Below are 20,652 nucleotides of genomic sequence, written 5' to 3'. Positions count from 1 at the left end.
TGGCAGACTCCGAGCAGCCAGCACTCATGGCATTTCCCAACCCTGAGCATCGGGACAGTGGCATTAGCCAATCAGAGAAGTCCAAGTCGGGATTAATAGCATTTTCCAACCATGTGTAGCGTGACACTAGTATTAGCAAATCAGAGACGTCTCAACCCGCAAAATGAATTTGACAAGCTGAGCTGTAAACGGTGTCTGCGGTGTACAGTTGCGCCATGGGGCTTCTAGGATGGACGATAAATGAACAGTGCGAAAACAGAGGGAGGTAAAATGAAGTACCAAATGAAAGCAATGACATGATTAAGCATCAGTAACAGGCTTTAGCACCAGTGGCGCCCTGTGCGACAGACTTGTTTGGCACACCCCACCCATTGACCAACTACTCAGATTCCCTCAATACCACGGAGCAAATGTGCCCCTCGTCTCTCCATAGCCCCCCGTTCACAGCCATTCGTTTTAAAGCGCTTGTAAAGGTTATCTTTACTAATTCACTCAGCTATCCACAAAAAATACGGTTCTCTTCTTTGCAGCAGGCATATTAACCCCCTATGCTACTTTATGGCGAGTCAAAGCTGCCGCTAGACAAAACTCCCATCACTCTCCCTAGCAGGAACCTTAATCACAAGAGGTACCTTGACATTTTAATTGCTTCCTGAAGGCTGGATGCAAATTAACTTTTCAGCAGGTGCTTTAAATCGCAAGTTTCTAAGGTATTGCTAAACACTGCGCAGGTGTCATCGACTAGATTTGTTTCCTACGAGCAGTGGAGGCTCCTCCGCTATGGCAAACATTTTTCTGGAGAACCATTGTGGGAACTTGACCAACCTGCCAGCTGTTCTTCCATGGATGCATAGACTACGGACCAGACTTTGTCACAGCTCCCAGTACATTCTTCTCCGCAGTAGCAAAACTGATTCAGCTGGCCTGACGTCAACTGGCATCCAATGACATTGAAACCTATTTGGCTACAGCCTTGCCCCACAGAAGAAATCAGTCTTTCAGATAAGAGTTCAAGTCCGAAGGTAGAAAGTGTCATCCGACTAGGTGCCAAGCAGCATCAATTGACACTGCCAACTTCCTGGGCGCGAACTCCAGATTTTCCCCACTCTGAACTTACCCACCTTTGTCAGTGGCTTCACAGAGACCTCGTCTTTAGTCAAACCATCCACAACACATCCTAAACATTATCCTGTCCTGTCTAGTACAACTAGTTGCCCCTTGTAGGCTGTGTGTGCTTTTTGGTGCAATATCTATTTAAAAACTTTTTTAAGAGTCATATCTCAGGTTTTCCTTATTAGAATTTGTTATTTTGCTGACATTGTTCATTAAACTATTCTCCATTTTTATAAATTGAAGTTGAATTTTTATTGTGTTGTATTTTCGACTTTCACTGTTTTGGGACTTCTAAGCCTTTACACATTTTCTTAAGCTAAGCCTGTCTTCTCTGTACCATAGCTACCAGGAATTGAGCTCTGGTTTAAATTACTGAAACCAGTACCACTCCTAACAAGAACAATGACATTACTACTTGGGGTGGACTACCAACCACCAGTGGCGGCCAGTAAGTCCAAATGCGAGGGGGGTGGAAGTGGGGAGGAGAACACACACACACAAATTCGTACATACAAGCCTGCACCAAACAGTTAGTAAAAACAACACTCACCTGCACTGCAGCTCGGGAAGAGAAGCCTCGGTGGGGGCAGGAGGGTTGGAACTCCTGCCTCCCCTCAGTGGCTAACCTTAGGTCAGCCAATGAGGGGAGGCAGCAGTCCCTACCTCATCACAGAGTTAGGATGAGGTCAGAGAGACTGCTGATCCTACCCAGTCTGTGACAAGGTGTCAGTGACAGACACTCAGCACTATGCACTTCAGGGCTTAAGTCTGAAGCGCCTGGTGTAGGCCATCACTGATGCTCTCCCTCATCAGGAGTGGGGGGGTGGGGTGCTTCAAGAAACTTTGCTGAGCTGAGGAGGTCATGCCCACAGAAGCTGTAACCTCCTCAGCCCAGTAAAGTTCAGCTCAGGCAGCCAGGAGTCTGTGCATTTAGTTAAAGTCTCACTCCTGGCTGTCTGGCCTGAAAACTATGAGAGTCCATCAGGCGGACTTTTGCTCAGCCTGACAGACACTATGTCGAAAAAGGAGTAGTGGCCCATCTGCACTTGAGGACGGGCCACTGCTACCACCCACCCAAACTAATAATAATCCACTTTCTAACACAGTACTTAATAATGAGAGGAAAAATATCTAGAGGCCCCATGCATCCTTACATGTAAAAATAAATAAATTAATTAATTAAAAAAACTGGCTGTGTCAAACACAAGCAGTTCCTTGAGGCACCATTCTTGCACATAGGCTAGGCAGGAAAGGAAGGAAGGACTTCACAAAACCAGAGAGTCTTTATATGGGGTTGTTAGCCCCTGCTAAACACAAGAGTGGCAATTAACCTTCTTAAGAGCCACAAACAACCAACAAGAATACACACTGAAGAAAGGTCCCAGAGATCAAGTCACCTAAATGTACACTGGAGTCCCTATGTTGGATGCATCTTTGACAGCCTGCACCTCAGAAAGCCTCGAACGCCAAAACCATACCCACCGATACTCATGAGCCCAACACAATAAGGGGCGTATTTACTAAAAGTGAGGCCACTGACTGTCAGATTGTCACCACAAAAAGAAAAGGCAAAATTCAGAATGAAACAATGCAACTCCGTATTGAAACACTTCGGGGTGATACACCTAATGGCATAAGGCAACATATGCAGTGATTTATTGTCATCCAATGTGTACGTCATTAACGTTTTTCTTATGTTTAACATAGCTCAGTGTAGGAGTCTCTTCTGCCCTTTACATTGTTGCAAAATAACTATTGAACCTAGTAACAAGGTTCATGCAACCCAGAGCCTTTTGACAAAATCCCAAAGGATGAAAGAAGTCTCCCCTCATTACATTGCCTTCACCTGGAAGAGTTAGGGTACTTTTACAAAAATGGCTGCCGGGGTCTTGGTGGTGTATGGGAGGTCCAAACATGCTTGTGTGCCCTACCCACCCGCCAAGCCAACAGCAAGGCTCCGGAGGTGCTCTCTCCATCCGAAGGGACCATGAGTTACATATGAACATTTTAAATTGCACCCACGTAGTGGTAGGAGTCTTAGTCTGTAGTACTCCTTGGATGTGGCCACAAGCTGTTTTTTCCTTTCAAATTGTTTTTTAATTTGTAGTAATTATTTTCGAATCAGCTGTGGCATGCACAATTTTTCCCTTCTTTATTACAGGATGTGCACAGAGAATCTTCACCTCCCGCTTGGGGGCTATTAGTGTGTCCCATAGCCCTCAAAGTTCTTACCAGCTCCGCGACCACCTGGGACTTCAGCTGTACCAGCTACAGACCGCGCTGGTGGGAAGTAACTGAAAAGTCACACGCACCTGCTCCTTTAGACATATACATCAGGAGTGAGGAGAGGCACAAGTGTTACTCTCATTTCCCGATACACTGGCCTTCCTAGCGAAGGCGGGTTGGGGAAGAGATTAGCAAGTTTGCAGGCTGAAACTAGGTAGAGCACTGTGGTGAGTTAATGCAGAGCTAATACCGCCTGACCCTGGTCTTCTATAGGGAATATCTGCTAATCAGCAAGGCACATCATGCTACAGTCAGAAACGCTACAAATGAGCAGCTAAGAAACTGGGCAGATGTGTGGCCTGTGAGGTAGTTGTTTGCTGGGTTTTCCACCCAGTGGAGCCCTGCAGCCACTTGGAATGGTAATTTAAGGCCTCCTACCCCCTTCATTTTTCACAATTTTGGAAATTCTATTTTCACTATTCCTCCTCTCATCAGGGAAAGCTCAGGTACCTGCCCGTCTGCCGAGAAATGCATGCCCAGACCCACAAGTAAGTGTGAGTAAATAAGTATATGCAGAGGTCTCCCCACCGTCAAGCCTTTTCCTCTAGATATATATTATTACGCAGTTACGGGATAACCAGGGTTGTACTGATCAGGCACAGCTTGCTGGACAGAAAAGGAGTGGCACGTGATGGGGGCAAAAAATAAATAAATAATAATAATTATATATATATTTTTAAAAAATAAAAAATACAACGTACCTTTTTTTCCATGCCGCTTCGTCTTGCATTGTAGGTACAGGCTCCCAGCCTTCCCTGCGTCCATGCTGCTGGCAGCATGAAAGCAACAGTAGGATTGGACAGAGCGCCCAGCCAGGGTGCTCCGAGCCAAAGTGGAAGCCTCTGCCTGCTCTCCAACCTGTGAACACAGTGCTGGGTTGGAGAGAGCCTAGTGTGCATGTATGTTTGGCCAGTCAAACATACATGCGCACTGAGAGAGTGTGCTGTGCACTCCCCCTGTCATGCCCTTGGCCATGCCCCTTTTGTAGTAAAAACATTTAAAAAACGGAGATTACTATGTGTTCACTATAAAGGTTTTGCAGCTTTTGGCAGGGCGGCGACGCAGTACCGGGTTGGAAAGAGCATAGTGCTCATGTATGTTTGGCCGGCCTGAGACGGTAGGCTAAACATACATGCGCACTGAGGGAGAGTGCTGTGCACTCCCCCCTCTGTCCCTGTCACGCCCATGGCCCGCCCCTTTTATAGCAAAAACATAATAAACAGAGTTTATTATGTTTTTACCTATAAATGTTTTGTGGCTGCTGGCGAGGGGGGAGGCAGGAGAAGCGATGCTCCTACACCACAGCGGAGGAGCCGCCTCTGGTGCTGATGTATTTTGAACACATTTCTTTGTTTTCAGTCATTTAAAAAACTAAATATATAAAGTGAAAATTATTGTATTATATAAAAACATTATGTGCTCATTTTGATCAACGTTTCCACATCAAGATATAAGCCTACATTTGCAGTTTCAGTATCAAAGTTTATTTCAAGTTGTTTACATCTATTACTTAACAATACCTCTTATGTACACCCCATACCAACAAAATTACCTTAAAATCTGCGTAAAGTCTTTCACTTTTAAAACAGGTTACAATATTAACAGCATCGAAAAGAAAAAAAACATTGGGGTGGGGAAGACAGCTGCACCCTTTTATTCAATTTACTCCGTGAAACAACTTGTCAAATCGGTCCAGTATCAATTTGCTTCAAAATGTACAACCTCAGGAGCTCCCTCAAACTGCAGTTCACAATTCCAACCCGCATAGTCCCAGTATGACTCAAGCGCCAGCTTCAAAAACTGATCTGATCATAGATATCCCATTCACACAGCACAAAACTGGCCAAAGACATGATCTTTATCCTAAAATCTCCGTTTAGAATAGCCAACTGGCATAAATCGTTCTACAACTTTGCAAATTTTTATTTCAAAGTACCATTTTAAATTGGAAGTAGCACATGAATTGTATGTAGATTGGTATGCTCCTAACCTGGTAAATTTCCCAATATACACCTCTATCTCTGGAAATATCCAAATTCAGATAGGCAAGCTGCATATCACCTGCTCGCAATACTGCCCACAAGAACTCAACTGACCAATCTTAAGCAATCCACACTGGTAGTTTGAAAAAAAAAAAAAAAAACATGAGTTATGAGTGTGTGTTTTTTTTTACGTTTTCTTTTTAAACAGCTTTGCTTGTTGTATTTCGTTACTTAAAGTTTCAAAACCAATCATTTTGCGACACATACACTTTGGCATATCTTCGCGTGAGAATTGGATATGTTACATGTGTTGCCATTTTGTTATGTTCTGGTCTCTAGCCAAAAATAATGTACAGAAACGGAGTTACAGTTCAGCCCTTTCCAAAGATTGTTTTGTCTACGTACCCTCATGAACATGGGCTTCCAATACAGCATACCAGTTTATAATTAGACCCTAATTACTCAGTCAAATTGTGCTCTTTGTCCCACCCACCCCCTTCCCTCAGAAAAAAGCATGGATTTACTTCCAGGTGGCATTTTATCGTGCATGTAATTATTGCTTCCTATGCATGTGCGCAGTCCCTCATACCTTCCGTTGTAGTTCCATATGAAGGAGTGTATGTGAGTACTTCTGCATTCTGCCCATTTCAAAACTTCTTGTTGCCTTCCTTGTGTGGATTGTGCTGCTCTAGCTTCCCAGGTAATTGCTAAGCGTATGGCTATGACTAACGAAAGGTCTATAGAATCTAAAAGTAACTCCATTCTATTTGTGGTGTGGAAAGGAGCCAAGCAGGCATAGATCTGCAATGCTGCTGTCTGAGACCATATTGAGTTATTTTTAACTTATTTACAGTTTCCAAACAAAAATAACTTCAATTTAACATAAATGTCAAGCTTAAAGTATATATAGATGTACATTGCAATATTATACAATAGCTAGACTATGGTATGCAAATGTAATATTTAATGTTTGTCACAACCTACACCATATTTAATTTTATATGTAGGATTCAATTATTAGTCGAAACCGACAAAGGAAGTAGTAGATGAATGTAGATGAGCACACAAAGAAAACAAGCATTCTCAATGCAACGGGTCTCGCATTTTCTCGAGTTAGAGCTATTAGCGTTGTAAACGCCTAAGCAGACTTTTCTTGCCACACAAATTAAAAAAAAAAAAAAAAACGCAGCACGATCGCACTATGTAATATGCTTTGTGGAAAATAAACAGATAAAGTAGTCCAGAAGCCATGCTGAAAATATCGAGCCTCATATGTTTTCAGTAGTTTACCGGTGCTGTGTAGGTGGGCTAAACACTGAAAAAAGGCATGACGTATGCATGCCTTTCACAAATGAAAGCAAGCGGATTTTAAAAGGCAAGCCCATGAACCAATGAAAGTGACCGGTGTGACTTCAGCGTGGTTGGAAGCCCAAAGAGAGATTAATACAGGGGGCGAAGAGGTTTGCGCTTGCCCCTAAAAAGGTGAACATAAGATGGGGAAAAAAGGATTTGACTAGGCAAGAGCGAACCACAGAAAGAATTGCATAAAATAAAATTCACTTTATACACTGTTCAAGAAACTGTGCCCATGTTTTCAGGTATATGGTCTGTTCCCCTTTTTATGTGTAAATGCTTCTCAAGTGATGTTTGGGCATAAGTTAATAGACCACTCCTCCTCTTTAAGGAGCTGGCTGCCTTCTATGTTCTCAAATTGATCCTTTCCACTCACAAATGAGGAATGGTTTCTTACTGGTTTTCAGCAAACCCATAGAATCATAATAACCCAAGGTAATCAGCGTTTAGAGCATGTTACTTGGAGTCCAAAAACTAACAGCCTGCCAAATATCATTCCCCAAAATGCCTTTACCCTTTTTATACACATATCGTATGTATTAGACAACAGCCTCTTGTGCAACTGCACATAAAGCAATGAACCAAAAGGTGTGAGGAGGAGGCTTGACTGGCAGGAACATGAGGGGGGGATATAGTGTTAGATGTGTGTTTTGATTGCAGGAGCACCATTCCTATGTAGGGTCTGATACACTGTTTTGAATTCAAGTCTCTATTTTAAAAGAAACCTGAAAGAGTTGGCAACATGCCTCCAACATATTCAAATTAATAAATAAAAAGGTCATGTTACAAATTATTCATATTTTGGCTTGGGCCTTAGTTGGGAACCCTTAGTAGTAGCATTATGTAATCACTGGTCATATGCAGTGCGATGTAGGCGAGAACCTGTCTTAGTAGAAAGACACATGGAGAAGGAACTAACTTGGCTTTCCAATGAAAGATCCTTACTAAACTGAAACCCAAGACTCTTGACCACAGTGGCAGAGCATGAAAAGTAAAATCAGAAATACAAGGACCACAGATAACTTGAATGTAGACAAAGCTAATGTTAAGCCGGAGGATTCACACATGAGCTGCATCTTTTCTGCAAAACAAAAAAGTCTAACAACATGCTGGGTGTCATCCGTTTATGTTACTCAATCCAGGCCAAAGGATCTAACAATCCTAACTGCATCCGGTTAATAATGAAGAAGAACAAGCAAGTGCCATTCTGCGGATACAAACTGTCGTCAACTGGTCAAATAGGATGGAACTCTCAACTGTCGGAATCAAAGGCATTGCAGAGTTCCAGCAGGATGAAGTTTGTAAGAAGGTCTAATTTTAGCATACCCTCTGATATTCTAGACCGTGGCAAGAGCAGTTTCCATTCCCTTAAGGAAACAAAAAGTGGGAAAAAAACTCAATCAAGCTAGATTTAGCAATCTATGGCTTTCTTGGTGATTAGAGAGCATTGGGACAAGAATTTTCTTCCTAATTTAGCTATGACCCGTAGGCAAGAGACGGGTCTATAGTCCCTCTTTAGTCTAATATCCAGGTAGTGTTTTCTTCTTGATGGTTTTAATTAATTTTCTAGCGGCTTGGAACAATTTGTGTAGTGAATGAGGCCTCGAAAATAAAGGGGGAATAATTGTAAGATAAGGATTGCACCACTTTCACCGGCATGTATCAAGATCCTATTGACTGTGGTATGCAACTAAAATGGAAGAAGAACCTTGGTGGTATATCCATTGCAATATTAGTATTGCACTATAAAATGATATTAAAGTTAGAACATCTATCACAATCATTCCTTTTTCTTTATATTGTTAAGTAGATTAAAGGCTACATTCTTGCAATTATCTCAATACTGGAAGCCTTTAGACAATTTAATGTCTAAACATTCCATGTGATCCTTAGAGTTTGTGGCCTGAGCACTGGCTGCAAGGTTCAATGTTCAAAGCTTGTGGGAGAAAGGTGACAGAGTTTGAGAGAAGTAGCAAGACAACAGGAAAGGCTAGGGTTTTGAAAACGGATTCATCCTTCCAAAGTAAGATTGTTTTGAAGATGTGCAAGCACAGGCTCTAAAACAAGATCAATGAGAACTGGTGATGATACACCACCCAACAAGCCATCTCCAAATTAAAAGTTTTATATATAATTCCATTTGTGAGGATCAGCAGAACGTATCTTCTTAATACAGTGCAGATTTCTTTTGAAAACCTGAAATATGAGAGTTGTGTATGGAAAGGAACAGCTTAGCGTGCTGAACGACTTTCCACGATTGAGGGTTAGTGCAGGTTTTGGGACTTTGGAGCGGTTATATGATACCAAAATGTCAAGTAGGGTATGTACGTTTGTATAGCTAAACCAACCTTAAACTGTGTGATTGTGATTCATTAGTTTTGGAACAATGTATTTAAGTTTAAGCTCAACAGACTAACTTCGTACTTGTCATCGTACCACAAACAATTATGTAAGGTGATATAAGAATAGGTCAAAGCAGGTATTATTTGATGTTTCAAGCAAGTCACTGCTATCACTGTGTTCCAAAAAGAAAACTACTACAAACAGTATGATGCGATGACTCCTCCGTATCTTCGAGCATCGCTGCATATTACAAGCACCGGACCATAGATTCTCTTGTGCTAAGACTCATAAGTGTGCTACTGCTGGGTTTCGGAGAATCGAAAACCTATTTCATATAGGAAAATATGACGAAAACCAAACCAATCATACAGGGCAGTGCATAGTCGTCCTTCAACCAAAACTCAATCAATAATTCATCTAAGGAACTTGCTTTTTACCGACAAGGAAAGTATACCTCTGTACCGACTGTTGAAGAGGATGGAACTCTGTGAGGGAGAACTTATGATGACAAAATGAATTAATGTCACCTCCAGGCTTCCACTCCTCACTGTTGCCAGGCAGTGACTACCCAACTCCTTGAATGAACTCGGAAAAGGGTTATGTGCATTAGCATGTAAAGAGTCTGCAGCCGTTCGGCTTACAGTGCTGCAATCGAAAACTACCACTTATACATATATGGCATTATCACATTAAACTAATATGCTCAAAGCATGTCTTTCAGTCAGTGAAAACAGGCATATCCAAGTATACCAATCAAGTCTGCATTTGCTTAGTTTTAAAATTCTGTGGCATTTAAAAATCTCAACCATCCCTTATCTGGAATATAAGTATGTATATATATATATATATATATATATATATATATATATATATATATATATATATATAGTAAAATTACTTTCAAGAGTACCTTTCACATTCTTATGTATGATAATATTTTTTTTTTTGTAGAGACGTTTTACAAAATCATTAGTTCGAATGAGTGTGCACATAAAACATAAAATTATCAAAAACGTCCGACTATCCTGTATGGAACAAAGCACTCGTGGTCCATGGCCCACCATTGTAAGAGTATCAGAAATGAAAGTATCAAACACAATCGATTGACGGTATTAGTTTGATAAGCTCGATGTATAACGAAAAATCGAATTAGAGTGCCTAGCTTGCTAACAGAATCTTTGCTTTCTTTTCTTGTACTGTGCAAGTACGATTCAATATGAACACGTTTTTTATGTAAATTCATGTAAATACTGATGCTTATGGAGTGACGAGTAGACAATGCGACGCTTATAAAATATAAACAGCTATGATGTATAATATATATATTTCCACACATACTTGTATACAAATGATACACATATATCAAAAGTCTGTACTTTTGCAGATAGCTGTGCTTCTAAAAAAAATTCTACAATAAGTAATATCACTGTACTTTGTCTAGACTAGTAAGTCCCTCGTGTGTTTTTAGGCCTTGTTCCATGCTTTCCAGATTCATGGGAGGGCAGCTTGGGGACCAAGGTACGGAGGACCGAAAGCAAAAATATCAGTTCTGAAAATTTGGAGACAGTGAAAATGAGGAAGAGATAGCCAGCAAATAGAGTGTCAGTGTGCATAAATAGATTCTATGGGAACCCAAGGAGTTTTTCTCATTATAGTTAAAGGGTTACTGCACTATTAATGGGAAACAGTGCGAGAGGTGTAATTTAACAGCAGAACAAGGGGGAGGGGTTGTGATTAATGTATAGGCTACCACAACTGGCTATAAGATGGCATGAACAATTCTGCTACTGCGTGAAGGAGCTGAAGTCAATCAGGTGCAAAACCAAGAGCTGTGTCATTGGAAAGTAAAGTCATGAGATTATAGATGTAGCAGAATTGCATGCTGTGTATGGGGAGGGTAGAACTGAGATGTTGCAGAAAACTGTTTACTTAATAGATGCAAGGATTTTTCTTAACTAGGATAGAAGATAATGAGTTAAATGTGAGTTGAGAGGGCATTCCAGATCAGACGTTGAAACAGAGGAACTCTGGACACTTTACTACTGCTGGCAAGTGCTCTCCGAGTAAACTATATTGGGGATTGGTTTCTCCATGATTGGCATGCCTTATTTACTAGTAAGTCCCTACTAAAGTACACTGTGTGTGTCCAGGGCCTGTAAATCAAATGCTACTTGTGAGCCTGCAGCACTTATTGTACCACCCACATGGGTAGCCCTGTAAACATGTCTCAGAACTGCCACTGCAGTGTATGTGCACAGATTTAACTGGCAGGTCGACCTGGCAAGTGGGTGCACTTGCCAGGCTCACCCCTTCCGTTTTACTACATGTAAGTCACCCCTAAAATAGGCCCATGGTAGCCGCATGTGAAGGGTGCAGAGTAGTTAAAAGGTAGGACATGTACGGTGTGTTTTACATGTGCTGATAGTGAAATACTGCTAAATTCGTTTTTATCTATTGCAAGGACTATCTCTCCCATAAGGAGTGCCCTGAAATATAAAGTGTAATTTCCCATTGGGAGCAGATAGAGATGAGGACTTTTAGGGTCTCTGAACTCACAAATTAAAAATACAACTTTGGTTAGGATGGTTTTTGAATAGTACATTTGAAAGTGCCACTTTTAGAAAGTGGGCATTTTCTTGTTTAACCATTCTGTGCCTCTGCATGTCTCTGGAATATATGTCTGGGTCAGGATTGCAGTTAGGCTGTTTGGGAATTCACTCTTGACAGTCACTCAAGGGAAGCTGAGGTGTGTCCAGCATTTCCTGATGGGTCTTCCTGAGCAAGAGTGAAGGAAAGAGCTGACACTTGCACCTGGAATAGGGTTGTGACTGCCCTTACACAAAGCAGCCTCCTGGAGTGTGTCTGGAGCGGGGGCAGGGAAAGGCAAGGTCTTATGCACTACAAAGACTTCTCTTTGAAGTTTGTCTAAGGTGCAAACCACTGGCAACTAGAGACCTAATTTCGAAATAAGTATGAACAGGGGAAATGTGGTGAAAAAATGTAAGAGCCCTGTTCAAGGGTTAGTAAATATGGTTACAAGGAGCAAGAATGAAACCAATTTCAGAATTCTATAAGAGATCATTTGCAGAAACATTAGTAGATTGAACACTCCAATGAGATGAAGAAAAAAAAAAAAAAAAAAAAAGGAATGATTTTAGTTAGCCGTAATCAAACGCAAGAGGGGTAACAAAAAATAAAGTGACAGTAGGTAACTGGAGCAATCTAAAGATAAACAGGCAGGGTAGTCCGATCATGAAGCTGATAATCAGCGAGCTTCAATCAGTAATAGTGTAAAGAACAAATTAAAAGAAGCTACTGTAGAGAAAACAAATTAATATATCCTAAAGTCAAATGAATAAGTTTCTCAACAAACCCGTTTTGTTGTGTGTTTGAAGCCAGATAAATGAAGAGTTTTCAAAACACTCATCTGGAGGTTCTAAACTCTAGAAGCCTTGCCTCAGAATGATCTATGAAAAGTGTGTTTATAAACCTAGGGTGCGTGAATTTTTAAATCCTAGATTTTGGGAACCTGAGGACGCCAATAACTTTCGGGAAACGTATCTGAGAGTCTTGAAATGTAAGATCTTATATGCAAGAAAAGCAGGTCTTGTAATGCTTCTTAAGGAATGCAAGGGCTGGGTGGTAGGTTCCAGCCTTTTGCCTGCGTCAGAAATCTCAAAGTGGCTCCTGCAACCGGTCGGTTTTGGAAGGGGCTGGTGAGAAGGGCCGGCCCCTATTCAAGGCGAGAAATGACTACCGTTCTTCTTGGGAGAAGTAATTTATGCAATTTAAAAGGGATCACATAGTTTGCGCTTTGTTCTGTAAGAAATGTTCCAATATATTCGATTTGTGAGAAATCGAAAGTTTTAAAAGCTATGATTAGGTCCAAATTTGGAATGAATGGCCTAAAACTTACAGAGCAATCTCAACAGGTGCCACTTTTGGTGAGGCTCTAACATGTGAATGAAGGCACAGCACGGGGCCTAGGATGAAAGAAGAGGAGTGTGCTTGGCCATGTGGGAAGGATGAGGAGCTGGCCCATGGGGACAATGCCTAGAAATCACCGTGAAATAGGATGCTCTTAGTTTGTGAGGAGAGTGCTCTGCTGCATAGATTGAGGTCAATCAAGAACTATCCTCTGCAATTCTGTTCAATTAAAGTCAAATCCCCAAAAGCTGGTTATAGTCACCAGTCCAACAACGACTTCTAGCACCTGAATCTACAATGCAGCACTCTTGGATAGACAAATGGTGCAGGCCAGCAATACATGGACTGGCACAGCACTCGTAGGCTATGGAATGCTTATGGGCAGCAGAGAGGGGCAGAGCCGCACATGGAGATATTGGGATTGTTAAATGGGTAGGTACCGCTAGAGACCCACTCTCAAAAGTGGGCTATGGGATGTGGTGGGCCTCTGAAGTAGGCATGAGCAGAATTTCAATTACACCAGAATATCTGTAATAATACCAGGTTAGTCTTTGGTGCTGACATACAGATAATGCAATTACGTTCGTTTGCTTAACTGAAAGTAATTTAGGGGGAAAATATTACAGCAAGAGCACATTGGCGAGCTGCAGCTGTTATGCTCTAGTAAGCTATATTTTCTTAGCAGAAAATGCAGAATTATGCCCTCTTTGGGTGTGACTGTGCCTTTTGAGTTAAGAAACTCGTGCTAAATTCAAGTTGGGAGAAAATATTACCACAAGTGTACATTTAGCAAGTGTGAGTGGCTGATTCTGCTTGATATGCATGTTCAGTTGCATTTAGCATTATTTCTTTGTGCAAACTGCATCCTTGGGTCCATTTTGGCAATATGAAAATAGTACTCAATTAAGAATTACTTGTTTTGCTTAATTTCACGTAATCTTGTGGATTTTTGGGGTAATTCTGCGTGATTTTGCTACACAGAATGAGTTACATCCGCCCTTTTCAGTCACACTCAACTGTGGGGTGTTGTGGAGCTACACACACTAAAGGGGGCGGCAGGCAGGTTCTGGAGCTGCTTGTGTAGCAAAAATCAGCAATGGGTAAGGGACTTTGGGGGCGCACGTGCATTAGAAAGGGAAGGGAGGGTTTCTCGGGTGCACACTCAGTAGGTCAAGGCCACATGAAGGATGGAGGGCGGGGGTGGGGAGAGGAGAGTCACAGCTGCACGCATAGAGATTGCCACTGGATTTTTGGAGCCAACGCAAAACAGGGCAAAGGGGTGGGGCTCTGGAGCCAAATTAGTAGTAGAGAAGGCCACAGCGGTACTCTGGAGCTGCACCTGTATCACAGGGAAGAACCTGGCGCTCCTAAGCCAAATGTGGAACAGAAGACCAAAGGCGAGCGGAGGGGGCATGGAGCCACAGGCAGCAGACTGGCTGGGACCACTCAGAGGCAGCACTCCAGGGCTGCGAGACGCTAAGGATCATGTGCAGCAGAGTGTGGACCCTGGAGCAGCACAATCCAAATCAGAGCTGCTTGGTCAGCCGGCCGTGAATGGAGTGTCGGTCAGAAGAGGTGCAACACAGGGGGTGGGGCCTGTAGTAGGGTCACAAGCATAACAGACCGGGCAGCAGCTGGGGTGCAAATGTTGCACATGACACTTCTAAGGCACAAGCGGATGTGCAGGGGCCTCCGGAGCTCGCACATGGTCATGAATAGAGAAGGGAGGTGGTTCTGGAGCTGCAGAACAGGCAGCACTGGGAGCAGTACATACAGAATGTAAAGGTGGCTATGAAGCATGAGGAAGAAGAGCCTTGGCGCAGAGGAAGACTGGGGCAGAATGGATTGGCGTTTGCAGGATACACAGAGGTTAAAGAGAGCGTGCAGTCCTTGAAAGGTGTGGTTCGGGAGAGTTCTAATTCCTCTTAGATGCAGGCGCGCAGGGCAGTGACGGATGGCAGGAACTAGTCAGCGGCCGCGCAGGCACTGGTGGCTAACATCATGCACAGGCTAGTACTGCAGTCACTTCCACAATCCCGGGCAGAACGGAGCAGGCTGTTGTGGAGACAATGCAACACACAACAGATGTAGCCTTGACACGGCCAGCGCGGAGATAAAACGCTCGAATGAAAAGACTATAGTGCAAGGTTGTTTTTGAATGCAACCAATATCTGCAGCAAGGCTGACCGAGATCCCAGTGACAGCGGTGTTCACGCGCTTTAGAAAGGAACGGAAGAGCGCCCAAGAAACATCTGGTGTTTAACACCTGGGAGACCCGCACAGATGACGGAATGAAGGTGCGCCCTGCTCCCAGCTGTGTCCCCCAGGGGACATACAGACCCCCACTTGTCGTTTGTTGCTTTATACCTACGTTAGCTTTCTACAATTGCCGACAAACGGTTGTTTTCATTTGTTAGTCACGTTTCACAACAGGTCGCTAGTGCGGCACCCGCGCACACTCCGGAGACCAGGTCTGCTCGGGCCCGCGGTGGCAGTGGACGGGCCCTGTCTTACACCGATCTCCCCCGGGTGCTTAGAAAGTGCCTGTACAGACTTAAAAACAGGCAGGGGCACAACAAGTGATAAGAAAGCAGCCAGCTGCACAAACGCGCAGGACGGTACACAGTGCCTCACAGAACAGAAAGCAAGTGATGGGCTGAATGTGTGAATTTGTCTCCGACATGTGCGTGTGCCGAGTTGCCCGAGGGGGGCAGGAGCACAGACGAGTTAGGGCAGTGTCAGGAGGCACAGGCAGAGCAAGGAGAGGAGATGCACGGCGGGGGTCCTGAAGGCAGGAGCGCACAGATGTGCAAGCAGAACAGTCACTGGTAGGCAGCGACCGGACAGTGTTAGCTGTCAGGAGCAGGGCAGTGACCAGAGGCACACATGCAGGGGAAGTACTGCTGGCAGGATAGTCAGGTCACAGAGTTATGCAAGCACAGCAGTGCGTTGCAGGCAGTGAGGTGCAGGGGCGAGGCAAAGCGGTATTTACAGCAGGGGTAGGGCAGTAACCAGAAGAACGCGCAGTGGCGGTGTAGTAGTCAAGGCAGGCCGTGCTTGTGCTGTATTCAGGGGCCCAGAGTGCAGTAGTGGATGGCAGACAATGCAGAGGTCGGAGAGAAGAGTCTGGCACACTAAGGGCATTAACCATAAGCAGGGTCAGAGGTTCAAGTACAGCAGTCAGTGAAAGACCGGGTTGGTGCTGTTGTAAGTTGCAGTGACAGCTGTTTAAGTGAAGTAGTAAGTGGCAAGTATAGGAGACAGTGGCAAAAGCAGGGCTGTAACCACTCGCAGGGGCAGCACAGCGCTGAGAAGCAGACAGTGCCTGTGCTGCAGGCAGCGGTGTAAGTGCAGTTGTCAGGGGCAGAGCATGGGGCAGTAGAAGAGACACTGGCAGTAACCACAAGCAGGGGAGCGCAGCGCTCCGTGGAAGGCGCCTCACCTTCTGCTGCCGCCGGGCCATGTCGGTGGGCTGCTTGGCGTTGAAGGGGTGCGCGATGCAGCGGATGATGAAGACGTAGAGCTGCAGGCGGCCCCGGCGCTCCCGCTCCTCGCGTTGCAGCCGCTCCTGCTCCTCGCGGCCCTCGCTGCGCACGGAGGGGCTGGGGCTGCAGCGGCCGCCGACCGCGGGGCCTCCCTCCCCGGGCCCCCGGGGCTCGCGCGCAGCTGCAGGGGGCGCCAGCGACGGGTCAGTGCCCGGTGCCAGCAGCACCGAGTCCGGCGGTGGGCGCTCGCCCTCCAGCTCCGAGTCGTCCTCGCTGGAGGAGGGGTCCAGCATGGTGCCGGCACTTGTTGCTGCTGCCCAAGGTGGGGGGCGCTCCCGGACACTTGCAGCTCCACAGGCGCCTCACTCCCTCGGGGCTGCAAGGAGGTACGCGGCCGGTGTATCCCGGGTGCAAGTGTCCTCCTCCAGAGACTGCTCGCTGCCTCCCCCGGCCCGAGTGTGCACCGCTCCGGAGGCACCGCGCTCCCCCTGGACACGTCAAGCTCCGCAGCCGCCTCTCTCCCCTCCCCGGCCCAGGACAGCGCTACGGCGGGGCCGCCCTCACCGGGGCATTTGCATCTCCTCTGCGACGGGGCCAATGGGAGCGCCGGACTCCCCGCCTCCCGTGACGTCACAGAGCCGACACAGGTGCCGAACCTGTAGCGCCCACAACGAGCAACTCGTGGAAGTGAAGCGTAGGGGAGAGCGCACCTGTGCAGCAGCCTGCCCCGTACCTGGACAAGCGGGCCGGTGATCAACACCCACTTCACTGAGTCAGTTTGAACACCTGTCAGACTTCTGCAGCTGTGCCAGACACCTATTGTTTATGTAGCCCCCCTCAACTCCGGTTGTGAGACGCCAGAATCCCCTTCACCATCATGACAGACCCGCGCTATAGTCACTCTCACTAGAGCACATTTATCCTCTGCGCTTGTACCTGGGTCTCGTGGGACAAGACGGATCTTCTCGCCCGAGTGTGCGCGGGACATTTCATTACATCCCGTCGTCCGCCCGCCAGCCGAGAGTCCTTTCGCCTGTCGAGGCCCCTGTCATGTGTGCAACCTGTCCGGCTCAGACCCATACCGCTGTGGAACGCGTGTTGGCTGTTCCAAGGAGAGCGGGAAGCAGTCACATAAGTGGGTTCACTTCCTGCCTCAAATACTTGGGGGAGCCTGGTGTCCCCACCATTTCTAACCCACCAGTAACCAACTTAGCAGATCTCTTTAAAACAGGACATTCAGATTTCTTTCCCTAGTCATTTTTCTCCTCTTCGTCTCATTTTAATGTTTCACAATGAAAAGTCAAGGCCTGTGCTAGAGCGGTGCTCACAGCTCTGGCGACAACAGTGAAAATCCTTGCCCAGTTAAGTTTACACTGACAGTGCGATCGCACCAGCAAGATTGGTATGTGGATCCCGAAAGAAGAGGAAATAAGCCGCTATCACTTGGTCTGAAAGTTAAAAATAGTGTTCAGTATGCACTTCACAGCCTACACTAAAGTGCCACTGCACCCGCTGCACTCATTATGGCTGCGCCCCTGCAGATTACGGTTACACTGTGCACTCGTTCTGTCCCCACCGAAAGTGTGACTCTGCCCCGTCTCTGTTTGATGCCTGTGATGTCGTCACGGAGGTAATGGGCATCCATACATCAGTGCCCCGCGCGTCTGGCTGCGGTGAACACGGCGCCCTCCCAGCCCGTGACGCGCGGCGCACTAGGACGGGATTCCTACTTGTGAAAGGAAGGGGCAGGGCCGTCCTCGCGTCCCGAGAACAGCACATCCGCATGTGCAGTGCCCCTGCCCTCTCCACATCCGTGTTCCAGGTTACACACGGGTCACTTTCCCCATTGCTTCTGAGGCGCCGCGCATTCGCATACGCGGTATCCACACGTGCCATGTATTTGTCGAGGGGATCGGGGATTTTGAAACCGGTTTCCAGAAGAGACAATAGTAACTTGAACGCCGTGCCTTCTGCAGCTGCTACATTATCCGCTGCACTCGCACGATAGCTAAGAAGTTGCAGTGCCGCGCGCTTTCAAAGGCAACTTTTGTCTAACGTTGTTTTTCGACGATTCAAACCAAAGTCCGCAGCCTAGTACTGACTCTCCTACAGAGTCAGTGCTTAATTTGTGCTTGTTGTTTCCGGTGCTGAGCACCGGCACTTATTTTTGAGGGCCGGGGCTTATTCTTCTGCCTCAAGCATTGCTGCGAGCAAAAGACACATGAAAAAGACGGAGGAAGGGAAAAACGAAAAAGTGTCACAACGAGAGAAAGCACAAAGCTGCAGGTGTGAACTGAAGGGGCAGGGGGTGGCTTTGAATGGATTGAAGAGGCCTCAGTATTCGGTTTTCGCACTTGTAATTGCAGCAGCCGTGTGTTTAAGAGGAGGGCTTTGGGCACCTGCACGTTTTTATTTACAAATCCGGCACTGTACAGAGTGCAGAAGTATCGCACTAAAGGCGGGCGAGGGAGGGCACTGTGCGTTCTAGCAACACTGGAACACGCGTCTGTACAAATTGGGGATTTTTTATGCAGCTCAATTACCTTGAATGAGGACACGAACCCACCCGGAGAGAGCCAAACGGCCATTAGTGTAGGAGTTTACGCGCCTTTGCTGCACATCACTGATCGCTTTCACGGCGCCCTGGTGCCTAGGGCTGAGGTGTGATGTTTTTCTCCCACGACTTTTCACGTTACTGCTTTTACGCCTCCCCCTCTAGCATCCGCAGTGAGATGCTCATCTGGGTTGAGGATCGTATACGGAATAGCTTTACGCGTAAATCTGTCATCACGTCCACGCTTTCTCACTCAGTTCCTGCAACACGAGGTGAGCCCATGTCCAGAAAGAGACATGCACAATTGTCTTTTAATGAATTCTCAATTTTAGGTCTACCAAGAGACAGCTTTATCTCTTTTATAGAGCTAATGGACTTACAAAAACGGACCCATCTGCTCAGTGACTTCTAGTTGGGTGCACTGTTCAATACTTCATAGCATTTTAGGTCTGACATGAGAGAGCATCGTTTCCTAGAATTAATGTGTGAGAAAACAGAATCAAGTACTCCATGCCTTAATACCAACCCCTTTTTGAACGCTTTATTACATATGTATGTTTTTTGTATGCCCTAAAGAGCACTTATATATTACATGACTCAATTTTAATGTCATTTTTATATTTATCTGAAGCACCCTTTATCCTAAACATGTTCATAGAAATTCATATTTCTCTGAAGCTTAGAAGTAATTTTATTCAGTGTTGTGCAATTGGCCATTTCCCTCTATCACATAGTAAGCCATCCTCGCTCTGAAGCTTGGCAATAACAAGCGTGAATTTCAGAAAGCAGTGAACTCAGCGGTTTCTGTTTTCATCTATATCTATCCTCATAGGTCTTTTGAATTCCCTTTCATGAGAAGATCCTTCTCCCTGCTCATTAGGTAGTTTTGTTGAAGTACCATGTTTCTATCATGCAATCGGGATTCCCTTGCCTTCTGCTGAGAGAAAAGCATATAAAATGTGTCAGAAATGTGTGGATTTCTTGATTATATGCTTGTAATGCTATAGAACTTGGAGACCACCAGAAAGCCCTCTCCCCGACACCTGCTACATGCAAACTGACAAAACTCATTTGTTGGAAGAATTTTATTTATAACTTTTACCATTTACGTCACAAAAACATCGGCAGTTTCAAAAGAATCTTCAAAACATATTTACAATCATTTATAAAAACCATTTCAATAAGATTTATTCATTAACCATAAATCAGTGTGACAGGATCCCTTCCTGTCCTGAACCACCTTTGGACCACACAGGTGAACCGTACCTCACCTGTATCCCTGGGGGGGGGCTCACCTGACTTCACCGTTCCTTGTCCTCATGCTCAGGGTTCCGCCCCCTCCCCAAACACCAATCTGCCAAGGGGGTGTAACGGGGCGGCCAGGAGCGGGAGCCCCATGGCCACCCCAGCGATCTGGGCCCCCTACCCCCTAGTTGGTGTGCACATCCGCAGGTTGTTTCAGGACTTCAGGATCCTACCTCTGCTGTTATCCCGGGGCCTCTGCCTTGGGGACCCCTCTGTTGGTTATGGTTACTTTAGTACTTCTTCTCCAACCTTAAACTTAAAAACAAGGGAGTGGGTGGGTGGGACAACGCTGATTCTCCGTACT

General features: G+C 45.5%; 1 protein-coding gene across 8 annotated transcripts in view; it reads right to left on the bottom strand.

Annotated features, from left to right (window-relative positions):
- Positions 1–18,207, bottom strand: part of CADPS2 (calcium dependent secretion activator 2) — a 1,861,089-nt gene extending 1,842,882 nt beyond the window's left edge. For 3 of the 8 annotated variants that reach the window (XM_069229887.1, XM_069229891.1, XM_069229894.1), the window contains exon 1: positions 16,447–17,108. In XM_069229887.1, the coding sequence (XP_069085988.1) occupies positions 16,447–16,782 (336 nt within the window). In that variant the 5' untranslated portion in view covers positions 16,783–17,108. Of the gene's footprint in view, positions 1–16,446; positions 17,110–18,065 lie in introns of those variants that run through there. The other 5 variants (XM_069229888.1, XM_069229890.1, XM_069229895.1 and 2 more) reach the window with 4 other exon arrangements.
- Positions 18,208–20,652: the final 2,445 nt, after the last annotated feature.

This window comes from Pleurodeles waltl, chromosome 4_1, assembly GCF_031143425.1.
Source record: "Pleurodeles waltl isolate 20211129_DDA chromosome 4_1, aPleWal1.hap1.20221129, whole genome shotgun sequence".
Lineage (NCBI taxonomy): Eukaryota > Metazoa > Chordata > Amphibia > Caudata > Salamandridae > Pleurodeles > Pleurodeles waltl.
This window is presented reverse-complemented; position numbering and strand designations above follow the sequence as displayed.